This window comes from Phytophthora infestans, genomic scaffold (genome assembly GCF_000142945.1).
Source record: "Phytophthora infestans T30-4 supercont1.33 genomic scaffold, whole genome shotgun sequence".
Classification (NCBI taxonomy): Eukaryota; Oomycota; class Peronosporomycetes; order Peronosporales; family Peronosporaceae; genus Phytophthora; species Phytophthora infestans.
This window is the reverse complement of record NW_003303726.1, coordinates 1,225,897-1,247,685: the sequence shown is the minus strand read 5'-3', so window position 1 is coordinate 1,247,685 and position 21,789 is coordinate 1,225,897. Positions and strand designations below refer to the sequence as shown.

Here is a 21,789-nt window from a genome sequence, read left to right as displayed (position 1 = left end):
TTTCTTAGACGACCAGATAGTTGGATATCCGACAATATCCCTCGCAAAAGTAAAAAAAAAAATCGCGCTCACACTGTCACTCGGGAAGCTCTCCACTGGGCGTGGATTTTGATCAATGAACTTCATTCACGCGAGATGTCTACAATGCGACGAGCTAAGAGCAACGTTGCAGGAGCTCTCATCCCTAGAGTCGAGTCCGTGAGCAACGCGAGCCAACTAAACAAGGCCCCACCACGATGATCAGCTCATGTTTCTAATCCAGGATGCTTTGTCGGTTGTTTACTTGCCAGTGGCGTGATGCCTCGTACATCGAGTGCGAATCGCATTGCCTTCATTGCAAGCTCAATGAGCTGAGCTCATGTGGACTGTAGGTGATCACTCCAGGTTGCACTGGCAGTGTATTACTCTCATAATAGTTTTTGCTGTATCCATTCGGTTCACTTCAAGTTGACCCTTACAAACCTCCATAAATAGTCGGGTCTTAAACCTAGATTACAACATACCCCGTTGAACTGGGTGTGCTCATCCAAACTTGTTTCTCCGGATCATCAACGGATCCCCCCCCCCTGCAACGTTCGACGAACAGGATATGACATCACTACATGTAATCGATAGAATCCGCTCCTAAAAAGTCTGAGGAAGGGACCAAATGCTGGATTCGAGGTGGCTACATGGCTCTGCTCCTCCAGTGCCACACTGCTTTCGACTCAACAGGGCGCACGCGGTTGGCAAGAGACTTCAGCGACGGAGCTCAATCCTCAATGAGCCACTGACGTCTGCTGCCCAGCGGCATTTTGATCGGGTCAACGCCAACCAGACGCTGGGTAGCGGAAATAGGGGGGCTCACGCGCTTGAAATAGCGGTGCAACGTTGATCTCTATCTAATAGCTCCAGCAGTCCGGATACATAAGACTCCAGCTGGCCAGCGACAGGAAGTAATTTTGGCAATGGCGGCCACAAGGCTGGGAATAGATATCTTGTTTTTGATCAGCATGGCCTGTGGCCTTCTTGATCAAAAGCCATCTGGCTCCTCGGCCGGCAAGCTCACTCCACACCCATGGAACTAGCGACGGCGACGATGCAAGATATGGACACAGATCTGTTAAACTTCGACGCCTTCTTCGCTCCCAACAACGATGAAGGCGTGGAAGGTAAAGCAAATTTGTTGAATCAATCTCCTCAAAAATAGAAATCTGATGCTTTCAAAATGCTTTTTCAGATTTATGGAACCTCGCGGTGACTACAGCTGTAGGCCATGACGACGATCTTCTCGATGTGACTGAGCTGGAGCCTCTCAGCCCGATCATCAAGGAAGAGCCCCACGAACAACGTATTCAAGTTAAGCAGGAACCAACCAACAAGCTGGGACTCAAGATAGACACGAACATGGCTAACAACTCCAAGGAGAGTTGGGTAGCGCAGTATGAGAACGCGAAGACGAATGGCACGCCGACAGCCACGCTGCCGGCTCGCTTTGCGCTCTTGTCTACTACCTGCGTGTATGAGCCGGGGTTCACCACGTCTCCACGTGGTAAACGCCGTATCAGTCAGACGCATGCGCCGGTAGAGACACCACCCGATGTAGACGAAGACGATGAAGAAGATGAAGAAGGAGAAGCATGTGGCGATGACGAACCGTTCATGCTTTCAGACGACTACATCTTGCCTCTGTTTACTGACGCCGAGCTGTCTGCAATGGTCGATTCGCCCTCGAAGCTGTCCACTACGTCAACGTCTTCTGCAGCGCCGTCTCCGACGCGCGGAGTCGACGATGCAATGCCACAACATGTTCCCACTTCGACAACAGACACGGGAGATTTTATGAATGAACAGGAAATCCCAGACGTCATCAATATGTTCAACTCGATCTTCGACACTTCTCAGTTCCTCACGACACAGCAACCAGTATTTGATCTCACAGGCTCTGGGTCTGGGCTCAGCAACAGTATGCCAGCCAACATGAGTCAAGCCATGTTCTTTGAAGCCCCGTATAACATGGCTACTGTAGCCAACTCGGGTGTACCCAATGCTTCGGGGGTACCTTTCGACTACTTCTCACCTTCGGGTTATGCTGCCGCTGCCAACCAGTTTATGGACAGCTATGGACACCAAATTCAGCCCTTCTTTCTGCACCCAGAGACGTTCGCTCCAGTGAATGCCAACAACCACCTCGCAGCAGCCCTGGCTATGGCTAATACTGCAGCGATGCTCAAGATGAACGCAAGTTACGGTGTACCCATTGCACTAATGGATCGTCGAGCCGCCTCGATGCCACTGCCTATCAAAGTTGCTGCTCCTATTAAGCCTCGCCTTCCTGTTCAACGTACAGTCTCAGCATCGTCTGCGAGTAACAAGGTGGCACGTATGGCGATCACGCCAGATATCGCCGATTTTAAGCTCGTTCAGATCTTTCACCAGTTCTGTGACCCCAACACTAAGGTACTGCCTTTACCGAGGTTTCAGCAGCTCCTTCTTCACCATCAAGTGAAGGAAGACACGCCGGGGTCGACTGGTAGTCCCACTGCAGCCACGGCTTCAGCTGACGGCAACGTAGTGGTGACCCCAGATGCCCAAACTCTGTTCAACGCTCTAGATATCAATGGCGTGGGTGTTCTAGATCTAGAACGCTTCATGCACTCGTTCCAGATCTGTAATCGCTGCACCGAAGCGAAACGCCGAGCGCATCAAGCTCTTTGCGCCAGTCAAGGCCAATCGTTCACACCCACGGCACTTGAGAAACAGTTGATGGAAGATGTGGCTCCTGTAGTTGTGCGTGTAGTGCCTACGCGCTTCGAAGGCCACAAGGTCAAGAGTTGCGAACACTATCAGTGGACGTGGTGCGAAGGGTTCGAAAAAACTGGCAACGAAAAGTGTCGAGGCACCAATCGCCACGATAAATGTCCCAAGTACTTGGCCAATTGCACCTTGTGGAAGCACAAACTCCCACCCAAGAGCCGAAAGCCAAAACTTGTGATGGAAAACGTCGACTCGCCGACCAAGAAGCTCAAGCACTTTTCCTAGTTGAACGCTATGGATACTCTGGACTCAAACTAAAAAAAAAACTTTGCCACTATCTAATCTAAAAATATAAAACGTTCTAAATTGTGCGTTATTCGTTGTAAAAGGGCTCAAGAGACGCACATATCCTGTCTGAGCCGTCCATTGGCCTTAATTGGTGAGCTAGGAATGGGGAATATCTGCTCCTGCTGCTCCAAGCGGGAGCGCAGCGTCGAGGATCTCCTTGATGGCTCGCTAGAAGACAAGCTATTAGGTAAACGAGAAGATGAGCTTGAAGCCACCACAGCTGAAGAGGAAGCGTGGCGCCAAAGACGTCAACAAGTTAAGGATGAAGAGGATTTGTCCATGAAATCTCTTGGAGACAATGATGTCGCACCTGCAACTGAAAGTCAGGGGCAAGATCAAAGCCATGCGTTGGTGTGGGACCTAAGTGACCGCAGCACAGTCCTAGCTGTCCACAAGGAAGCGACGGAAATAGTGGACGACGAAGAAGATGAAGAAGCTTTTGGGAGTGCAAAGGAAGACAGTAATGAGGACGATGATCAAGAATCAAAAATGTATGTACATGAGGGAGAAGCATTTAATCTCGACCGATTGACGCAGCTATCAGCAAGGTCTGTGGACGATTCGTATGCTTCGATGCTTGGGTCTTATCGCGAGGATACGAGGGTTTTCCGAGACACCGAGCTGGATCGCGCCAGTGAGGTATCCGACTCTTTCTTGGCTCCGTCGTCAGCTTCGAGCCCTCGAGGGGCCGTGGCGAATAGCAGCTTTCTGGTAGATGACGAGGGACATGAGCAAGAACAGCAGCAAAAAGACGAACACGATGACGATCAAGCGGAGGAAGACAACGATACTGAAAAACATCGAAGCAATTCGAACTCATCGCGTAAACGTTCATCGAAGAAGAAATCCAAAAGTAAGAAATCTTCACGTAAGTGAAAACATTAAGGATTTTATGCTTAATGAATATTACTTTGTTGCTAGATTAAACTTCCCAGACGGCTTCAGCTGGTTGTTGAGTTGGGCCAACGTAAACTGGAGGTGTGTACTTCTCGTAGTCTTGCAATGTAGTCGCAGAAGAATTGTGGATGAGGTTGTAGGAGCTCCAGCGCTTCCAACTTTCGTCCTCGACCACGAGTGGCTCCTTGTTGTCTTTGTAGTGACTGCCGGGATGTCGTCGGGATTGACAGCAGCGCGCCATGATGTTGCTGCAAACTTGGCCCATGCCTCACAGACGCAACAAGATCCGCAAGTTGCAAATCGCAACAGCGGCGCTTCAAAATGAAACCTCTAAAAACGCATCCTTATCCCATATCCAGCTTGATAGAAATGGTTCTTTCTCTTTTCTTCCTGAAAATTGATTATATTATATAGATATCCGGAGGATTCGCTGCTAAAAATCAATTAGAAATATTGCAATTGGACGCACTGTTCACTAAAAACTCAAACCACGATTTCCACATTTTCCATTTTACTTTGAAGTACTTCGGACCTGTAATTGTAATTACAGCACCAAATTTCCACGAGCCTCCCTATTCCTGCATGACAGCGCTGAAGTAGTTCTCGACAGAGCTCCTGATCTTGTCCAGTCCAGCCGAGCTGATGTCAAACCACGACGCATCCAGTGCCGTCGAACGCACGTCCGATCCCGCCACGTCGTCCTCCAAGCCGTCTTGCATGCTCTCGACTACTGAACGCACCGTCAAGTTACGTGAGCGGGGGTTGGGTTCATCGTTGCCTTGAATAACAGCATTCAACTGTAGAAATTCTTCCACTGGCGGCTCACTTTCCGTTGCAAAAAGTGGCAGAAATCTACTCACTACGTTCTTCGCAGTTGCCTTTGCGTTGAGTGCAATACCATGACGAATTTTGGTGCACTTCTCGTGTTCTTTCGACACTTTTGTGTTCATCGTCTTGGTTTTTTGCGCGTGTGCAGACCACATCTCTTCCATCGAGCAAGTATGGGGCACGTAAGAGCACACAGTCTTTGCCACTATAGCAAGCTGGTTGTGCACTGGATCACCTTCGTAGTCGCCCCAAAACTCCATGGGGCTGGACGTATTGGCAACGTTCCATACACCAGGCTCCCCGAAGTCTCCTTGTTGCTTCGCATAGTCGTTGTAGGACCGGATGAAGTTGCTTTCGTTAAAGTTTGGGATCAGCACACTGGCCACACGGACAGTGACGCCACGAGCACGACGCAAGCCTGACACACTCAGTCCAGCGCCGTGCACACGAGGATCCAGCACCATGCAAGCGATAAAATGTTCTTCCACGTAACATTCGAGACGCTGCATGAAGCTTGTGGCCAGCGGGTGCGAGTTGCCATCAAGAAGAGGCGAGCGTGTTGCGGCACCGAAAAGCCAAATCCACAGGGCCAGCAATTGCCCCGACGTTGTGGGTTGCAGCTCACTTAGTGCAAAAATGTAGTTTAGTGGCAAAAGCAACTGAGCGGCGTTTCGTAGTGTGTTCCACGTCATGTCGCTGTTACTCATATCAACCAGTGGACGCAATAGCGGCACCGATGATGACGAATCTTTTGATTCTTGCGCAACTGCAACACGAAGAAATTTTTCCAAACGAGTTGCTTGTTTCACTGACATGGCAACAGAGCGCCAGTTGGCCGCTGACGCTTGAGCAAAGGCATTTGCAGCGTCCGCATTATCGTTATCCGCGTAGATGCCCTGGAGCACACGGTCACGTAGCGATGGCAGAGCATGAAGAGCGTCTGCGATCAGTGCAGCGTTGTCAAGAGCTTCTTCAAGTGACATGCTGCATTGCAACAGCTCATGAAGCAGCAACACCGTCTGCTGCGTCATGCACACGCCCATGAGAGTGATAGGTTTGTGCGACTCGCTGGCATCGCGTTGCAACTCCACACGCGCACGCGCATAAGTTCCCGACGTTGGAGTGCACAAGAAAATTTTCGCTTCTGAGCTGCTTGACGGCAATGTCGACAGCACAGATAGCACTTCAGCAACATAAGGCGACGCCGAGGGGTTGCTACTTTGTGCTACCACGAAGGCGCGTCGCCACTCGTCCACCGCAACATATGTTGCGTTCTTGGTCCCATCAGTGCCAACATCAGTATTGTTAATCGACAATGTAATTGTGTTCGAAGTTGCCAAGATGTCCTGGCAGTCGCGGTCGTACTTCTGAGACAAGTGATCCAGTACTTCGTTGCGGGCACGAGTTGCAGTCAAAGGGAAATTTTCCGATATTGGATGCAAGGTTCCCATTGCCTCACGGAAGTTCACATCGTCTAGCAAGCTCCAAGGCGCACTGGTGGCAATCATTGCAGCGGTGAGTTTCTCTTCAACGACGCGCAGATTGACAGTGTTGCGTTTCGGTGCAACTAGAGGTGAAGCCCTTGGCAACTTCGTTGCAGGCTTTGTCGACGGTGACACAGGCTCTGCCTTGCCTGCTGCTGCGCTCTTGTGCACGACGCCTTCAATCCTATTGGACATGAGCCCCACAGCTCCCACGTACTTCGCTTTCACGTCCTCTGGAACTTCCGGACACTTAGTGGACATGCAGTTTCAGGCGAGCACTGAGCTGCGGCGTGTCCTCGTGGCAATACACGCAGCGCATCGTCTTCTGCTTCTTGCCGGGCGCCGGCGGCGCCTCCTCGAAGTGCTCGTACACAGGACCACGTTTCCGTCCGGCAGTTTGTTTCTGCTTGGGTGCATTGGAAGTTGCCGATGAAGTTGCCGATGGCGACTGGGTTGAGGTTTTCTTTGCCATTTCCTCCGACGACATAGAGGCAGCTGATTGCAGTTGCTGCACCTTAAACATTTCCTCCCAATCTGGGTGTTTGATGCGCAGGTGCGTGAGGAGGTTTGTATACCCAGTGCTTACGGCTTGAGTGTAAACATTCTGACACACTTTGCATCGATGGCGATTGGCGCCACCCAACGTTACGACCTTCTTGCGGCCGCGCTTCTTGGGTGCAGACGGAGATGGAGGCGCTGATGGCGCGGGGGGTGGCGCGTTGGAGTCGTACACAGGCTCGAAAAAGAAGGCGCAGACGTCACCGGATATCGTCATTGCCACAGGAGGATTTCCAATTGTGGCAGGGGGAAATTCTTGTACTACCGGTAGTACGAAATCTAGAAGAAATAACGAACAATTTAGGTAATGATTGGATAAAATAAAAAGCAATTGCTGATAAAAAAAGACCTGAAATAAATTATATTTTGGTGTGAACCTAGGTTGAGATGCATGTATTCAGTAAAAGCTTTTTTAATAACAGTATTATTTTAAAAAATGAAAATTAAACTATTGAAAGAGAATAAACATGCTTGCCGTTCATAAGTCCTACTCAGGCTTTGCAACTATTGATAGACGTTACCATCCGAAGCTGCAACTGGAAGCGTGAGCAGCGACATTATTCCTGTATTTGTCTGTTTTCGTTGAGATACCCGAAAACACGACCGATGTCACCGTATATGCAGCTTAAGTCACCGTTCAGGTCTCCCTCCATTGATCTCGGCCAAGGACTGGATCGGAAGGCCGAGTACATGGATAAAGACGGCGTTTTACGAAGATCTAGTAGCGTGACACGGAGGATGATTCAGCGAGGTGCCTCCATCACTGACGCTGATGATCTCATGCCAGACGAGCAACTACACACATCTGCTGATACGCGTCAGCTGGAGATGCAAGCGAGTCGCAAAGCGTCTCTGCAACTTGGCGAAGAGTCCATTCGGAAGGCCGCAGCCAATGCCGCTCTTAAATACCAAGCCAAGCTCGAAAAGGAGGAGGGGTTGAAAAAGGCGAACCAACGAGTTGCCGAACGGGTACGACGCTTCGAAGAACTCCAACTTAGTTTGGGAGCACTCGAAGATCTTGAGAATGTTATGGAGAACTCGCCGTCCGAGGCCAACACGTATATCGATGAAGAAGGTAATCTCCGTCGGAGGATCACTCTACTTACAGACGCAAATGAAGGCCAAGATGGTTTCGTCCCTGGACCAGCAACACCACCATTTCCAGATCTAAGCTAGGGTGACGACCCGCTAGAGTATTTTTAATCGTCCATGTTGATTGCGCATTTATTTTGATACCGTAATTAATTGTCTTTTTAATCGAGTATGATTGAGTACATGTAATAACTTCGGCAGATTATTAGTAAGCTTATTAATAACTGTAAGTCTATAAACTCTTTGGTTAATCTCAATTTTCAACAACTTTATTCTATCTTTGCTGTTCGAAAACTATTTTTGCCCATTCTCCATTTTGTTTTAGTCGAAGTTGAGCGCTTCACTCGTTCTGTAAGGCGCGATCGGTATCATACATGAGTGACAATGGTACAGAGCTCCCAAAAGATCCAATCGATGTCGTCGACGTCGAATTGGATGCCATGTATCATGTGCGCCTCATCCATAGCTGGCCACCGCTGACGTCTCCACAGCTCGATAAAACTCTCGTCTCGTCATTCTACGGCCTGCAACTCGAACTCCGGGGAAGCGTCAAAGATCGAAACGACTCACAGAGTCCTATCACGCTCTTCAACGATGGCCAGACTGTATCAAAAGCCGGAGAGATCAGACATCCAGCTTCTTCGCCGCTGCACTTTGGCAGCAGCTTGGCGTCCGCGTCATCGTTGCTCGAATCTTTAGATAATATCACTGGCCCATTCGAGCTCATTGTCCTGGGCAAAGTACCAATCCCAGCACCTGACGATCCCACCATTGACGAAGACACACGGGCTGCTCTACAGCAAATGTCAAGTGTGCAAACTGAAAACACCTTGCTAGAGATCAATGGCGAGCGCTTTCTTGTCGATAGAGGTGCCACAGGGGCAGATATTTATCGTCGTCTCTGGCTTGTGGCATCGCGGGCATCTCTTGCAATGCCGTTCGAACTTACACTGCGTCGACATAACCTCGCTCAGGTATCAGCCAAAATCGTGCCATTCGCGCGGCGAAAAGATGTCCAGGACGCTCAAGTTGCGCAATTGGCAAAACTTGCAGCTGAGGAGGTTGCACTACCGATTGCTATTCGTCGCAAAAAGCTTTTTCTCATTCAACAATTAGATTTCGAGCGTGAACACTATTTGGAGTCGTTTCTAAGCGAACCACTTCAAGAGCTACACACAAGGATCATGGACAGTTGCCAGTGGCAAATCTATGAATTTGGCAAAACGCTTTGGTACTTTCACGCCCCGACGGTGCGTTTATGTGCTCAACACCCTTTGCGAAACCACCCCGAGGCTCGGCAACTTATCGATCGAGTGCAACTGCAAGTGCAACAAGCCGTTCGAAGACTACAGCGTAAAACTCGATCACATCAACGTCGGTAGCGATTGATGGTCATAATTCAGGCCGAAATGCGTCGACATGAAGAAGTGAAGCGAAAGGAGCGCGAGCTGCAACACGCAGTGCTTCGAATCCAGCATCGAATACGAGCATATCAGCGTCGTAAAAGGGTTTTGGCCATAATAGAAGCGGAGAAGATACGGCAAAAAGAAATTCGTCGACAGCAACAGCTGGCAGAAGAACGGCAACGCGAAATACAACGAATTGAAGAGAAACGGCAATTTGAGGCCATGCAATTTGAGCAACAGCGATTGCAACAGGAACTGGTTGAACTGAAACAGGAGCTGCGACAGCTAAAGTTGCTCAAAGAGACAAAGTCACAAGTGAGTGTCGAAGTCAATGCCATCGAGACGATGAGGAGAGAAGAGCAACGAGTACTGCAGCAACGACTGGAAAAACTTGAATTGGATTTTCAGAGCCGGAGAGAGAAACCCGCGGTGGAAAGGGAGACGCAAACCAGCAACGAACAAGATGCCATCGAGTGTCTAAGGGTTGCGGAACAGCAGCGTGCTCAGCGGACTATCGAGGAATTGGAGCTGAAGTTGCGGCATCAAAACGCAAAAACCGTAACAGAATCAGTTACACAAACGAGTGGCCGCAACAGTGGCAACTATCGAGATAAAGGCGTTGATACTGGAGAAGATCTGGAGTGGCAGCGTTACTTGACATTATTACGAGTGACCATCAAGAATAAGAAGAAAGCGTCTTCCCCTAAGAACCGGCATACACAGACGGAGGCCTCTTTCTCTGCTTCTCGCAAATTGAACGGCAAATGGACGGGATTTCCATCATGCAACTATAGCGGACATAGCAACAATAACAGCAGCGCCAGCAGTCTTCTCACACTAAAGAGTAGTCCGAGTCAGTTTAATGCTTTGGACGTTTTGACGCTGCCAACGCGAACATTCGAGTCGTTCTTCGCTCCAGAGTTAATTTCGCATGAGCAACCTCCGCCGCCACTGGTTGAGCATTCGTGGAAACAGGACTCGACATTTTTACCACTAAAAACAAACCGAACGCTGTTGGAAGCAGCCACTGGCCACGAGCCATTGACAGTGCAATTGCAGTACCGAGAACCCATTCGGTCGAATCGTAAGACCGGGTATTATGCTCCTTTCACGCACGATTCTCCAGTCTCCGACTCCTCAGCTTGTAGTGCAACGAAACTTCCCTACATAACGCGAAGGCAAAATAAATTTGCCTCATAAAAATGAAAAAAAAATGCAACAAAGCAAAATCTATGGAAAATTCAACGGCCTGCATGTTAACATGTGTGTGTGTGGCAGGTCTTTCTCTACTGGCGACATCGGTCCATCACCGTTTGCTGCTCTTTCGTTGCCGTGTCTCTTTGTTGCAATTAGTTGCTTTGCTTAAGTTGGCGCACGTAATTGCTGAGACGGTGCTGGGCCTTGTTGGCAATCTGTTCGGAATAAAATAGTAATTATAAATATTAGCACCATTTCAACATAGCAGCGAAAATACTATACGTACGTCAATGGAAGGGTTGATGGCGAGCAGCGCACGGATGTCCTGGAGAGCCAGACGGTAGCGCTCCAGGCCTTCGTAGGCCAGCGCACGTCGCAGAAGAGCCTTCTGGTTCTTCTCGTCGAACTCGAGTACATGCGTGCAGTCACGAATGACACCCGAGAAGTTGCTGAGCTGCTGGTTGCAAGCCGCGCGGTTGTTGTAGCACGACAGAGCCAGAGCCGAGCCGGGCTTGTCGCTGCAGGCCTCGATGGCCTCGCCGTACAGCTCAATGGCCTTCTCGAAGGCGGCGCTCTTGAACGCGTCGTTGCCGCGCTCCTTCAGCAGCTCAGCAGGGTTCATGCCCGAGCGCTTGGCCTGCTCGGCGCGGGCTTGCAGCGGCTCGATCTCCGTCACCAGACGGTTCAGGTCGGCGTTGTTAAAGTCCACGCGTTGTCCTGCACGCAGCGTGGCCAGAGCCTCGTCGTACTTCTTCAGACCCTTCAGAGCCACGCCGTGACGGTGGTAAGCTGTGCATTATAACATTAAAATTAATACCTTGATTTTTTTTTTTAAGATGGCTTCACTGATCCCACCGAAAATAGTAATTACGCTGAATAATATATCACGTACCCTTGACGAACTGGGGATTGATACGGATGCACTCGGCAGCATCGTCCACAGCCTCCTGGTACTTGCCCCAGCCAGCGTAAGCAGCGCTACCGGTAGTTAGTAAGGAAAGAGTGACGTCAGTTGAAGTGAAACTACTTGGCGGGAGAGAAGAGAACCCACTGATGTCGCCAGAATGGTGACGCTAGAAGGGTGGACTTTTGTATAAATGGAGGACGCACCTGCGGTTGGAGAAGTACACGTGATTTGTGGGGTCGATCTCGATTGCCTCTGTGTACTTGGCCACAGCATTGGAGTAGTCCTGCTTCTTGAAGGCCTCGTTACCCTCACTTTTTATTAGGTTAATAAAGATAGAGTTAGCGTGGATGCGGTATGAGGAGAAGGGGGATAAAGGACGCACTTCTTCTTAGCGTCGGCAGCGGCGTTGACCATGGTGTTCGCTGGCTTGGAGGAGCGTTGTGATAATAGTACGATCTGGCTTTGTGTGGACTGCTGATTGGCTCCTGGAAACTGAGGTGGTTTAACATGAGTCCGGTGCGATCATTGGCCGAAATAAATGAAGAGAAAAATCGTTTTTATATTCATGGGGCGACAATCGCGCAACATCCGTAGGCCATAACTTGGTATTGCCATGACTTAACTTATGTAAGCTTAAGAACACTCTTCATTGATTGGTCGTTAATGATGTTCTTTTCTGCCCCGATTGCCGGTATTAGTGCGTACAAAAGCGAAGGTAAGAATCCATTTACTGGAAATGCCATATGAGACCGCGCAAAACACTCTAATGATAGTTAACCATTTAAAAAAATTGGAGTTAGGCACCCCATCGCAAAGCTGAATGTCTCCTCTACAAAATGAGACCTTGCGGAAAAAATTTCATTCAGCCGTTTTCACACAAAGTTGGTTTGAAAAAGTTGTCTCCGATTCGCCGAGACAAACTTAAAAAAAAATTATTGGTCAATCCTGTCTAAAATTGTCATACGAATCGATTGGGACCACTCCGAAGCTTTAATTCGGAGCCAATCCCAGTTAAAAAGCTTTGCAAAAACATTTCCTCCACAAATCCAGGTGTATATTTCGGAATGAAGATACTATTTTTAGAGATTCGAGACTAGCATCATTTTGATTTGCTGACAATCTGGTTACCAGCTAGTCCGCGATTTCACGAGTGCATTTCTTCTTCTGCTGAGTTGGCTTCTTTCCCTGTGCTTCACCAGTTACTTCCCCTGCTACATCAGTTCCAGACTCAGACGCTGCCGCCCTCTCACGCTTTTTTTTCTTCGCTGCCTCTTTGCGCTTCTCGGCACGAGCCTTCTATATCTTTTGTGCCTTACGTTCATCCTCATCGTTGGGCGGGTCGTACAGTGGGTCGTTGACAAACTCCTCAGGAGCGTAGCGACGCACCTGGTTGTAGATGGTCTGAATCTTCTCAGAGTTTGGCGGTGGCTTCGGCAGTGGTTCGAGATCAGTCGTAAAAAGCATTTGTACGCGAGTTGCATCCGTCACAATTCCGTCATACTTTTGGCGCAGATCTTGGACGACAGCGTCAGAGTCAGGGCCCTCCTTGCACACAACTACGCCTGGAGTGTCCTCGCGCATCTCAAATAGCTGATACTTCTGTATACCGGCAAGAATCTTGTAGGCATCCTTGACCACATCTCGATATTCTTTGAAAATATGATTTTCCGCCTCAATGTGCACTAGAGCAGACGTAGATGATGCCTCGTTGACCGCTTCAATAAGTTGGTCCGTCGTCCAGATATCCAAACGGGCCAAGTGCTTCCGCACATGACCAAAACCACGGTCCACGGCATTCTTAGTGTGCCCTTTGACAAAAAATTTCAGCTTAATCACCTCAAGGTCGGACATATGGGTCAGTGCCAACAGCATTCGTACGACGTAATTGTTCTTGTTCTGGCCGCCACAATTGTCTGCATAGATTGTGAGACGACGAAACCCAGCAGGTAGAATGATGCGGCGGATGAAGTGGTGCAGCATTGAGTTCACTTCGTCAGTCCCCTTCCCAGCGACGGTCTCGTCGTACACGTAATTGTACTGCATCGCCTTGTTTGCGTAGTAAATTCCAAACATGTTCACACTTCGCAGCGACAGGAAGTACCATTGCGACGGAGGGCTGCTGATACTAGGTAGCGTGAGGTTTTGACTGAAGTCCATGATGATAACAGCGTGCTCTTCGTCTGCCGACGCAAGATCCTTCTTGTATTCTTCCCTACAAAGCAAAATGACGTTAATATCCGCCCATTCAACATACGTGCAAATTAAAATGATTCTAGTGTCCACAGTACCTCATCAGTCTCGCAGCAGCAGTATGCTTTCCGAATTCTTTCGTCTCAGCCGCAGTAGCTCCACTACGCATGCGTGCCCAGTAAATGCTGCACACATCGCATACGTTGCTGCGTGGAGAGAGGATGCGAATGGTAGGGCAGAGCTTGGACAAGTACTGGCGAAAGGTGCTGGGTCTAGGCTCCCGCACGCGTAAACGAATTTGCTCAACGTAATTTTGCATCTCTTGGTATAGTTGATCTCACGTGAAATACGGCGGCAGCAAAGTGTATTCTGCGTCGGAATAGTACAGTTTGACGGCTCCGTTCTCAGTTTTCTGCTTTCTCACGCGTACTGGTACCACATCACCGACAGAGCGAGCAATTTCTTCAAATTAGGATTTCAGCCAGCGGAGGTCAACTGCACTCGCGTGCTGGTTAAGTCGATTGCCGTGAGCTTGAATGGAAAATGTGCCTTCTTTAATACGCGTTCTGTAGCGCGTGACAGTCGCTGTTGACACGCCGTAGCATGCACACCACGTCCACCGACACACACGGCCAACCATAGGAAGATAGTAGTGAAACTGCTGTCGTAAACCATGATCTCGATGACGAAGAACGGTGTCCGTCTGCATAAGCACCGCCAACGTTGTGATGATACTTTGCTTTTTCTCCCCACTCGTCATTTGAGAAATTGAGCACAATAGCTGCTCAATCTCCTTTGCCTTGCCCGTCAAGCACTTCTGCTCGCACTGATCTTCGCGTATGAGCCGACTCACTTGCTCTCTAAGTTCTTCGCCAATCAAAATGATCCTAGTATCCCCAGGGTCATCAACTTCTTCTTCACTTGAATCGGCGATCTCACCCCCACTTGACCCATCGTCTGCCTCTGGAACCCAGTCGCTGTCCAAGCTGCAGTCGCTCATGCCGCTAACAGCCTCCTCGTTGTCGTCGTCGACGCTAGAGTCGTTGCTGGGGCTTTGCGGGATGTCAGGAAGCGCTACTAGCTCCTCCATTCTGAATCTTCTCCGGTGATACACCTGGCCAAATTTAGACAATGTGAAGGTATCACCTTCCTGTTAAAAACCACTTAAATACGAAAATCAGTGGACAAACTTTAACGGCGTTTATCTCGATAACGCAAAATGGTTAACTAGCGTCACGGTGTTTTGCGCGGTCTCATATAGAAGTATGGACGGACCACACCAAATTAATCCACGATAATGTGTAGATCGAAACGCGTAATGCTACCTGGGTCAACATTCGTGTCACCGGCGAAATTTTTTTTTATCTAGCTGCAAAAACGTATTCCTCAATGGATGAGTATGATAAATTCGTGAGTTGTTGACGAGAAATATCTCGGTCTTTGCTGTTGCTTTGTTCGTTTCATGTAATCTGGCGTCTTGTTCATAGAAGCATTAAAGCTCGGGCATTTGCTCACAAACGCCGATAAATGATAGAAAAAAAGTCGCGCATTTGTACGCTGTACCGGCGGTTTGTGCAGATAAAGAAACAAACAATTGAGCGTGGCCGGTAGACACCAGCCATGAAAGCTGATCTGATGAAAGGGGTCTTCTCTGATCTCTTACTTTCTGTTGCAGTATAGAATCCTCTTATCTCTAAAAGGATTGTGCTGCCGACACGACTTCTGTGTAAGAAATTGTATTTGAAGAAAGAATGCTTATCCTCGCAAATTTGTATCCAGTGAATCCAGGCACAAGTTGACCAGTAGTGGGACCCTTGTATCATTATTGAGGTTGATACAGACAGCGGAAAGACTTTTTATAAATTGAATGTTACCTTTCTAAACTCGAAAAGAAAACAGGCCCAATCCGAAAAAAAAGCATCTGCATTCGTCGTAGCTAATTAATATTTATGGAAATTGCCAGGGCATAAAATCATGCTCGAAGACGATGTGGTCACATTCGAGCAATGCTTAAAATGATAGTAAGCTTCGTTGGACAACCAAGTTTTCCGAAACTTAAACATGTTCTAAACGCCTCTTTACAAAAACCAGCAACTTATCTAAACAGCGTTGCCCAGCTCCTAAAATCGGGGAAGTGCTGCAGAAAATGTGGGTGTTCATTCAGTAATAACTTGGCGCGCAGTGTAATACACTCGAATACTGTACCGACTCGTACTTAGGCTCAAAAGAAAGCATATGTTGTTTCCCATCTGCTAATACTATTGGTTGTTTCCAACCAGGGAACCTGATTGGCATTTATACCTATTTTTTTACGTGCGCCAATAAATAGCGTGAGGAAAAGAGAAATAAATAACTGAAGCTTGAACATAACACTAATACATTATCAGTGCAAATTATTGTGCATGTTCACCACATCCTACCTAGATGCAACCGTCGACGGTACTAACGTTCCAGTACTTATGATTGACTTTTAGAAACAAAATCATCTCGAGTGTCAGCGTCGATAGGCGGTTGCGCTCGTAGCGTAATACCATCCGGGCCGTGCTAAACATACGCTCGTTTGATGTTGGTGGGATTGCACCGAGCAAGACGTATGCGATTGGTGCATCGTCCATTTTGCGCCGTTTATAAATTCGCTCAGCGAAACCGACTTTAGTCGGCCTCTCCTGATGAACCGGTAGAGGAGCACGGTGGAGAAATGGCTGTAGCGATAACCTCTTTGCACGAGTCAGCTTTTTAGCTTGCGATACCAGCACTTTCACGACACCCGACTCAAAGTCAGGTGAATGCACAGTTTCAGCATTTGATGCTGCAAACATGGACACAAAATATTTATAAAATAATTAAATTTAAGTTTCCATCTTGTTGTAGATGTACCGAGATAGCCGTCAAATGATGTCATGACCTCCAACAGACCGTTGAGCAGGTCTCGCGCCTCCAGCAAATTTAAATCTTTACACTGCAACTTCATGGCGACGGACTGAGCATCGGCCAGCTGGACGAGAAGTGTCTTGAGCTTGGGGTTCGCCGCCGGCGATGGCATCTCCTCGACCAGCTCTTCGTCGTCCGCGCTGATATACTCGCGGAGCTCAAAGTAGCGAGCCAGCATCGTGTGCGTCGATCTCCACCGTGTGTCCTGAAGTAGTGATCGGAGAGGGGTCTTCAGTATGTAATACAAGAAAAAAGCGTTAAAATCTATTAAAAACAATTAAAATTTGTATTAAAAGGATGGAAATATATCATTTGCATATCTCAATTTAGCAGCTTGAGTGAACGCCTCATGAGGGACTGGACCTGCTCCAGCTCCTTCTCGTAGGGCTCCAGAAAACGCCGGACAGCCAAATTGAGGTGATGACTGGCGCAGCCGACAAGAGGTACGCCCATCAGCCTGGCTAGCCGTCTGTTTACTGCAATATTATCCCCTACCAAAATATAACATCAGAGAGGTCCTTACCAAAAAACGGACGAAACGACGCCAAAGCAGACATGCGGCTTTCGGCGCTGAGCCGGTCATCCGGCCCGTTGATGATTGGAGCCATAGCGAGCAGAGGGCAGTGGTGAGCCCCGTCCTTGTCGAAGCACGCGTGCACTGCAAGGTAGTGCTCGCTGCCGTGAGTCCATCCGTCCAGAATTGCCCCAAACCGCTCTGGGAGCTCACCGCCGATGCTCCGCTCGACTGCTTTAGTGACGCTCTTCATGTCGCGTGCTATGGTCTCTTCACACACGGTCGCCGAATTGGTGTACATTACACATAAATAACTATTTAGAAAAATAATTAATTGGAATCAGTAAGAACGGTACAGTACCTTCGCTAATAGGTACCGTCTTGTAGACTCCATCTCCACGAAGGAGATAGGTAGGTTTCCTTCGACGATCCAGTCGAGCCAAGCGTGTCGATTAGATGCCTTTTGACGCACCCACGGAAGAAGCGTCCCCGTGGCAGCGGTGCTGGCGGCCTCCATCTCGACCTCAAAGTTACCGCGGTCGGACTTAACGTGGGAGACCAGATTAGTGTACCCAGTTTTGGGTGCATGCTCCCGTGTCTTGCCACAGGCCTTGCAGACTTTGCAGGCCAGTGGGGTCCCCTTCCTCGGTGTTGGAATCGACACTTTGCTCAGCATGATACGGCACATTCAACTTGGCACGCGTCATCACTGCTATGCCACAGGACACCGCGCCATCATGTCAAGTTCAACTTCAAGGTCAGGCATTGGAGCTCAAGGGGTGCGTACAGGGCGCACAGGACGTGTAGGTCGTGTAGGAGGCAGTCGCTCAGAGGCTTTTGCATAACACTCAATTTTACTCACTTCTCATTTTACCAAGTTCCTTTCAAGCAGCAACCATCTTAACAGGTTATGAGTGCCAATACCAACATCACGACCGCCTTTACAACCAAGCTCTGCAAGTTCGACGGAGCGGGCTACCGCGTCTGGGCGCGACAGCTTCAGCTGTACCTGGAAGTGAAGGACGTCTGGGGCGTGGTGCTGAAACCAGCACCAACGTCGCTGCAAGTCCAAAATGAGGAGGCCGGCCAAGCTGATCGCCCGTTACAGCAACGAGAACGCCCGCTGCACCAGCTTCAGCTGTAGCAAAAGCTCGCAATGGCCATCATTCTGTCGGCTCACGCGGAAGATCAAGCTGCGTTGGTCGCAGACTTGCAGCACCCGCAGGACATGCTGAAGGCGCTGCAGAAGTCGCACCGCCACGTGTGTGACACGACTGTCGGTGTTCTAAAGAGGTGATACATGTCGCTCTATATTGACGTCGGCGGGGACATGCTGAAGCACATCAAGCAAACTCGTTTGATGCTCGCCGAACTGGAGTGTTACAAGGTGTCGCTCACAGAAGCTGAGAAGAAGAGCAACTTCCTGCAAAGTCTCGGTCCTGATTGAAATGGCTACATCGGGTCATTGGAAGTCTGTTCGACGATGGAGGAGCTTCTTATCAAAGCGGCAGCTGAGGCCAGACGTCGTACAACTCAGAATCAGCGCGGAAAGCGTGGGAGTACACAGGCTATACGGAGTGGCAGTGCCTTCACGGCTGCCATGCATGGCAAACAACAAGCGAAAAAGGGAAAGTGCTACAATTGCGGCAAGCGCGGCCACTTCAAGAGCGAGTTCAGATCGAAGAAGCGTTTTGGAAAAGCCTTTGGCGGTGCTGAATCCAGCCGAGGTAGCGCTGGAGGTGCGGAGAGCGGCTTCGTAATCAACGTAAGCATCTCGGAGCCAGTGGGAGCTGAGTGGATCATTGACTCTGGTGCGTCGAGTCACATGACTGGGACGCGTGGTCTGCTATTAAATCTGAGCAAGATGGCTGAGGATGTCGTCGTCACGACGGCTAGTGTATGAAGCGGAACGCGACTCATCGAGGAGAATCTTACTTGCCGCTTGCTACCGGCGGAACCTGCACGCTGGATGGGGTTCTTTATGTTCCTGGGCTCCAGCGCAACCTCGTCAGTCTTAGCAGGGTCAGGACTGCAGGTCTTACGGCCATGTTCGGTCAAGAGCAGTGTGTGATTACCAGCGGCCATGCTAAACTGGTGGCAAATCGACGCAGCAGTGGGCTATACGTCGTTACCGCTCCGGACGTTAGCAATTACGAGGAAGTTGGCTACGCATCTGGTGGTCACCAAGACGATTTGGCTCTTTGGCACGCAAGACTGGGACACTTGAACAGCCAAGATCTGATGAAGGTGCTGGAAGCTGGTGGTGTGACAGCTCGCAACAAACAGTTGCTCCCCTGTAGTGCGTGTGCGTCTGGGAAGCTGGCCAGTCTACCTTTTTCAGCGAAGAAGCCGCGAGAGCTCAAGCGGGGACAGGTACTCATCGCCATCGACTATGTGGGCCCGATGGAAACGGCGTCACGTGACGGCTACACTGGCCTCGTGAGTATGATGGTTGAGCCCCACCACTTAGCGGCGGTTATTCTCGTCAAAGACAAGAGCTCGGCGACCCAACTGCGTGCGCTGCGTGAATGCATCGCCAATCTCAAGGTTGCGGTTCCAAAGGCTAGAGTCTGTGTGCTGAAGAGTGATAATGCTGCGGAGTATGTCGGTGGGGAGATTGCCGAGTTCTGCAACGAGAACATGATCGCGCAGGAGTTCAGCACGCCGTATCCGCAGCAAAACGACAAGGTTGAAAGAAGCAATCGCGTAGTGATTGAAATGGCGAGGGCTATGCTTCAGGTTGAATGTTTGGAGAAGCGGTTTTGGAGCGCAGCGAAATTCGAAACCGGTGCCCGTCCAAGGTACTCGGAGGAAATACGCCTTTAGAGGCATTGACAGGTCAAGCTCTAGAGCTCAACAAGCTTCGAGTCCATAGTTATGATGCTGAAGTGCTGCTCTCCAAGTCACAGATGCAGAAGATGGACGCTAAGACAGCAAAGGGGGTGTTCATCGGGTACGAGAAGAGCGGAGGGTATCGCTTTTGGGTACCGAGCGGTCATGGAGGCTGGGGTCACGTTGTTACTTCTCTAACGGCAGTGTTCTTCGAGTCGAGAATCCCAAAAGTAATGGCAATCACTCTGGACGGAGAGCTACCATCGTTGGCCGAATCTCAACCAATTGATGAAGCTACGTCAGGACTGGGCAGTATTCAGGAAGACATTGCGATGGAGCCGGCCGAGGGCAACCCACCTACGAGCGTCGATGAGGTGAGGGAGCGCCTCTATGTTGAACCCCGTGCTGAGAAGCAGCTCGTTCGTCGCAGTACCCGCATTAAGAATAAAAGCGTTCGAAGACTCGCGTTTGAGGAGTCGCACAACGCGGAGGAAACGCCGCTAATCAGTGAACTCAGTGATCCAGTTACGCTGCAAGAAGCCATGTCTCGTCCTGATGCAGAACAGTGGCGTCAAGCAATGAACGCGGAGCTGGACAGTTTGCGTCGTAACGGCACCTACGAAGAGATGTTCCGACCACCCAAAGTTCGCCCTGTGCAGACCAAGTGGGTTTTCCGTCGCAAAACACTGGCAGACGGATCACTGGACAGGTACAAGGCGCGGCTTGTGGCCAAGGGCTTCACGCAATAGTATGGAGTGGACTACACCGAGACATTCAGCCCTGCTGTTCGCCATGACTCAATTCGAGCGATCCTCGCTCTTGCTGTTCAATTGGGCTGGGAACATCGCCAACTCGATTTACAGACTGCGCTCCTGAACAGTGAGCTGTTGGAAGAAATATTTGTTACACCGCCGACTGAGGACGAAGACAACAAGGTATGGAAACTGCTGTACGGGCTTAAGCAGGCGTCGAGAGCCTGGTATCAGACTGTGACCAAGTTCCTGTGCGAATGTGGATTCATGCAGTGTCAGTTCGACTTCTGCGCTTTGGTTAAACGCACTGTTGACAGCATTGTTGCTCTTCTTCTGTACGTAGACGACATGCTGATATTCAGTGACGTAGCGTCGGAGCTGGACGCGTTTCAAGAAAACATTACCCGTCGATTTGCCATCAACGAATGTGATGACTCGAGAAGCTTCGTTGGTATGGAGCTACACTGGAGCAAGACGGGTGAAATACTGGCGAATACGCAACAGAAGTATATCAAATCGGTTCTCAAACGATTTGGTATCAGTCGTGACCAAGTGCAGCCTCGCACTCCAATGGACGTGGATTTCCAGCGCCAAGTGATCGAAGACGTTGCAATGATCGATCTGTCGTTTCGTCCTGTCATCGGATCATTACTCTACGCGTCGACGGTGTCTCGTCCTGACCTCGCAACGGCTGTCCGCCTTATTGCTCAAGAAGCGAAAAAGCCAACACGTGCAGTGGAGAGCGAAGTTGGGCGTGTACTTGGATATCTCAAGCGCACAGCCAACATGGGACTCGAGTATCGTCAATCTGGTACAAACAAACTACAGCTTGACGTCTACTGCGATGCTGCTTTTGCGTGCGAGAAGGAACGCAAGTCATCTACAGGGTTTGTCGTGTTCCTCTATGGGTGCTGTGTAGCGTGGGGCTCAAAGCGGCAGCCGATTGTGACGCTGTCGACTACTGAATCGGAGCATGTGGTTCTGACGCATGGAATTAAGGAGTGTATTGGACTCAAGCAGTTGCTTCTTGAGCTGGGATACGATGTCGGCAAGGTACTAGTTCGTGAAGACAACCAGGCAGCTCAGCACATTGCAGAAGGCAAGGGAGTCTCGCAAC

General features: G+C 49.7%; 7 protein-coding genes across 7 annotated transcripts; 4 read left to right on the top strand and 3 right to left on the bottom strand.

Annotated features, from left to right (window-relative positions):
* Window positions 1-1,078: 1,078 nt before the first annotated feature.
* PITG_14947 (uncharacterized protein) lies at window positions 1,079-1,913 on the top strand (the record flags this gene model as incomplete). The annotated part of the gene is made up of 4 exons (XM_002899071.1): window positions 1,079-1,151; window positions 1,220-1,546; window positions 1,652-1,748; window positions 1,844-1,913. 4 exons carry the CDS (start codon window positions 1,079-1,081, stop codon window positions 1,911-1,913), a joined length of 567 nt encoding a protein of 188 aa, XP_002899117.1.
* A 61-nt stretch (window positions 1,914-1,974) lies between these two features.
* On the top strand, window positions 1,975-3,021 carry PITG_14946 (uncharacterized protein; the record flags this gene model as incomplete). The annotated part of the gene is made up of 2 exons (XM_002899070.1): window positions 1,975-2,512; window positions 2,555-3,021. The coding sequence occupies 2 exons, from the start codon at window positions 2,206-2,208 to the stop codon at window positions 3,019-3,021; spliced, it is 774 nt and encodes a 257-aa protein (XP_002899116.1).
* A 133-nt stretch (window positions 3,022-3,154) lies between these two features.
* On the top strand, window positions 3,155-3,960 carry PITG_14945 (uncharacterized protein; the record flags this gene model as incomplete). Its single annotated transcript, XM_002899069.1, has 1 exon — window positions 3,155-3,960. The coding sequence occupies one exon, from the start codon at window positions 3,187-3,189 to the stop codon at window positions 3,958-3,960; it is 774 nt and encodes a 257-aa protein (XP_002899115.1).
* A 593-nt stretch (window positions 3,961-4,553) lies between these two features.
* Window positions 4,554-6,260, bottom strand: PITG_14944 (uncharacterized protein; the record flags this gene model as incomplete). Its single annotated transcript, XM_002899068.1, has 1 exon — window positions 4,554-6,260. The coding sequence occupies one exon, from the start codon at window positions 6,258-6,260 to the stop codon at window positions 4,554-4,556; it is 1,707 nt and encodes a 568-aa protein (XP_002899114.1).
* Window positions 6,261-6,543: 283 nt separating this feature from the next.
* PITG_14943 (uncharacterized protein) lies at window positions 6,544-7,068 on the bottom strand (the record flags this gene model as incomplete). Its single annotated transcript, XM_002899067.1, has 1 exon — window positions 6,544-7,068. The coding sequence occupies one exon, from the start codon at window positions 7,066-7,068 to the stop codon at window positions 6,544-6,546; it is 525 nt and encodes a 174-aa protein (XP_002899113.1).
* Window positions 7,069-8,746: 1,678 nt separating this feature from the next.
* Window positions 8,747-10,549, top strand: PITG_14942 (uncharacterized protein; the record flags this gene model as incomplete). Its single annotated transcript, XM_002899066.1, has 2 exons — window positions 8,747-9,280; window positions 9,326-10,549. 2 exons carry the CDS (start codon window positions 8,747-8,749, stop codon window positions 10,547-10,549), a joined length of 1,758 nt encoding a protein of 585 aa, XP_002899112.1.
* A 6-nt stretch (window positions 10,550-10,555) lies between these two features.
* Window positions 10,556-11,899, bottom strand: PITG_14941 (uncharacterized protein; the record flags this gene model as incomplete). Its single annotated transcript, XM_002899065.1, has 5 exons — window positions 10,556-10,761; window positions 10,833-11,335; window positions 11,439-11,524; window positions 11,657-11,764; window positions 11,836-11,899. 5 exons carry the CDS (start codon window positions 11,865-11,867, stop codon window positions 10,699-10,701), a joined length of 792 nt encoding a protein of 263 aa, XP_002899111.1.
* Window positions 11,900-21,789: the final 9,890 nt, after the last annotated feature.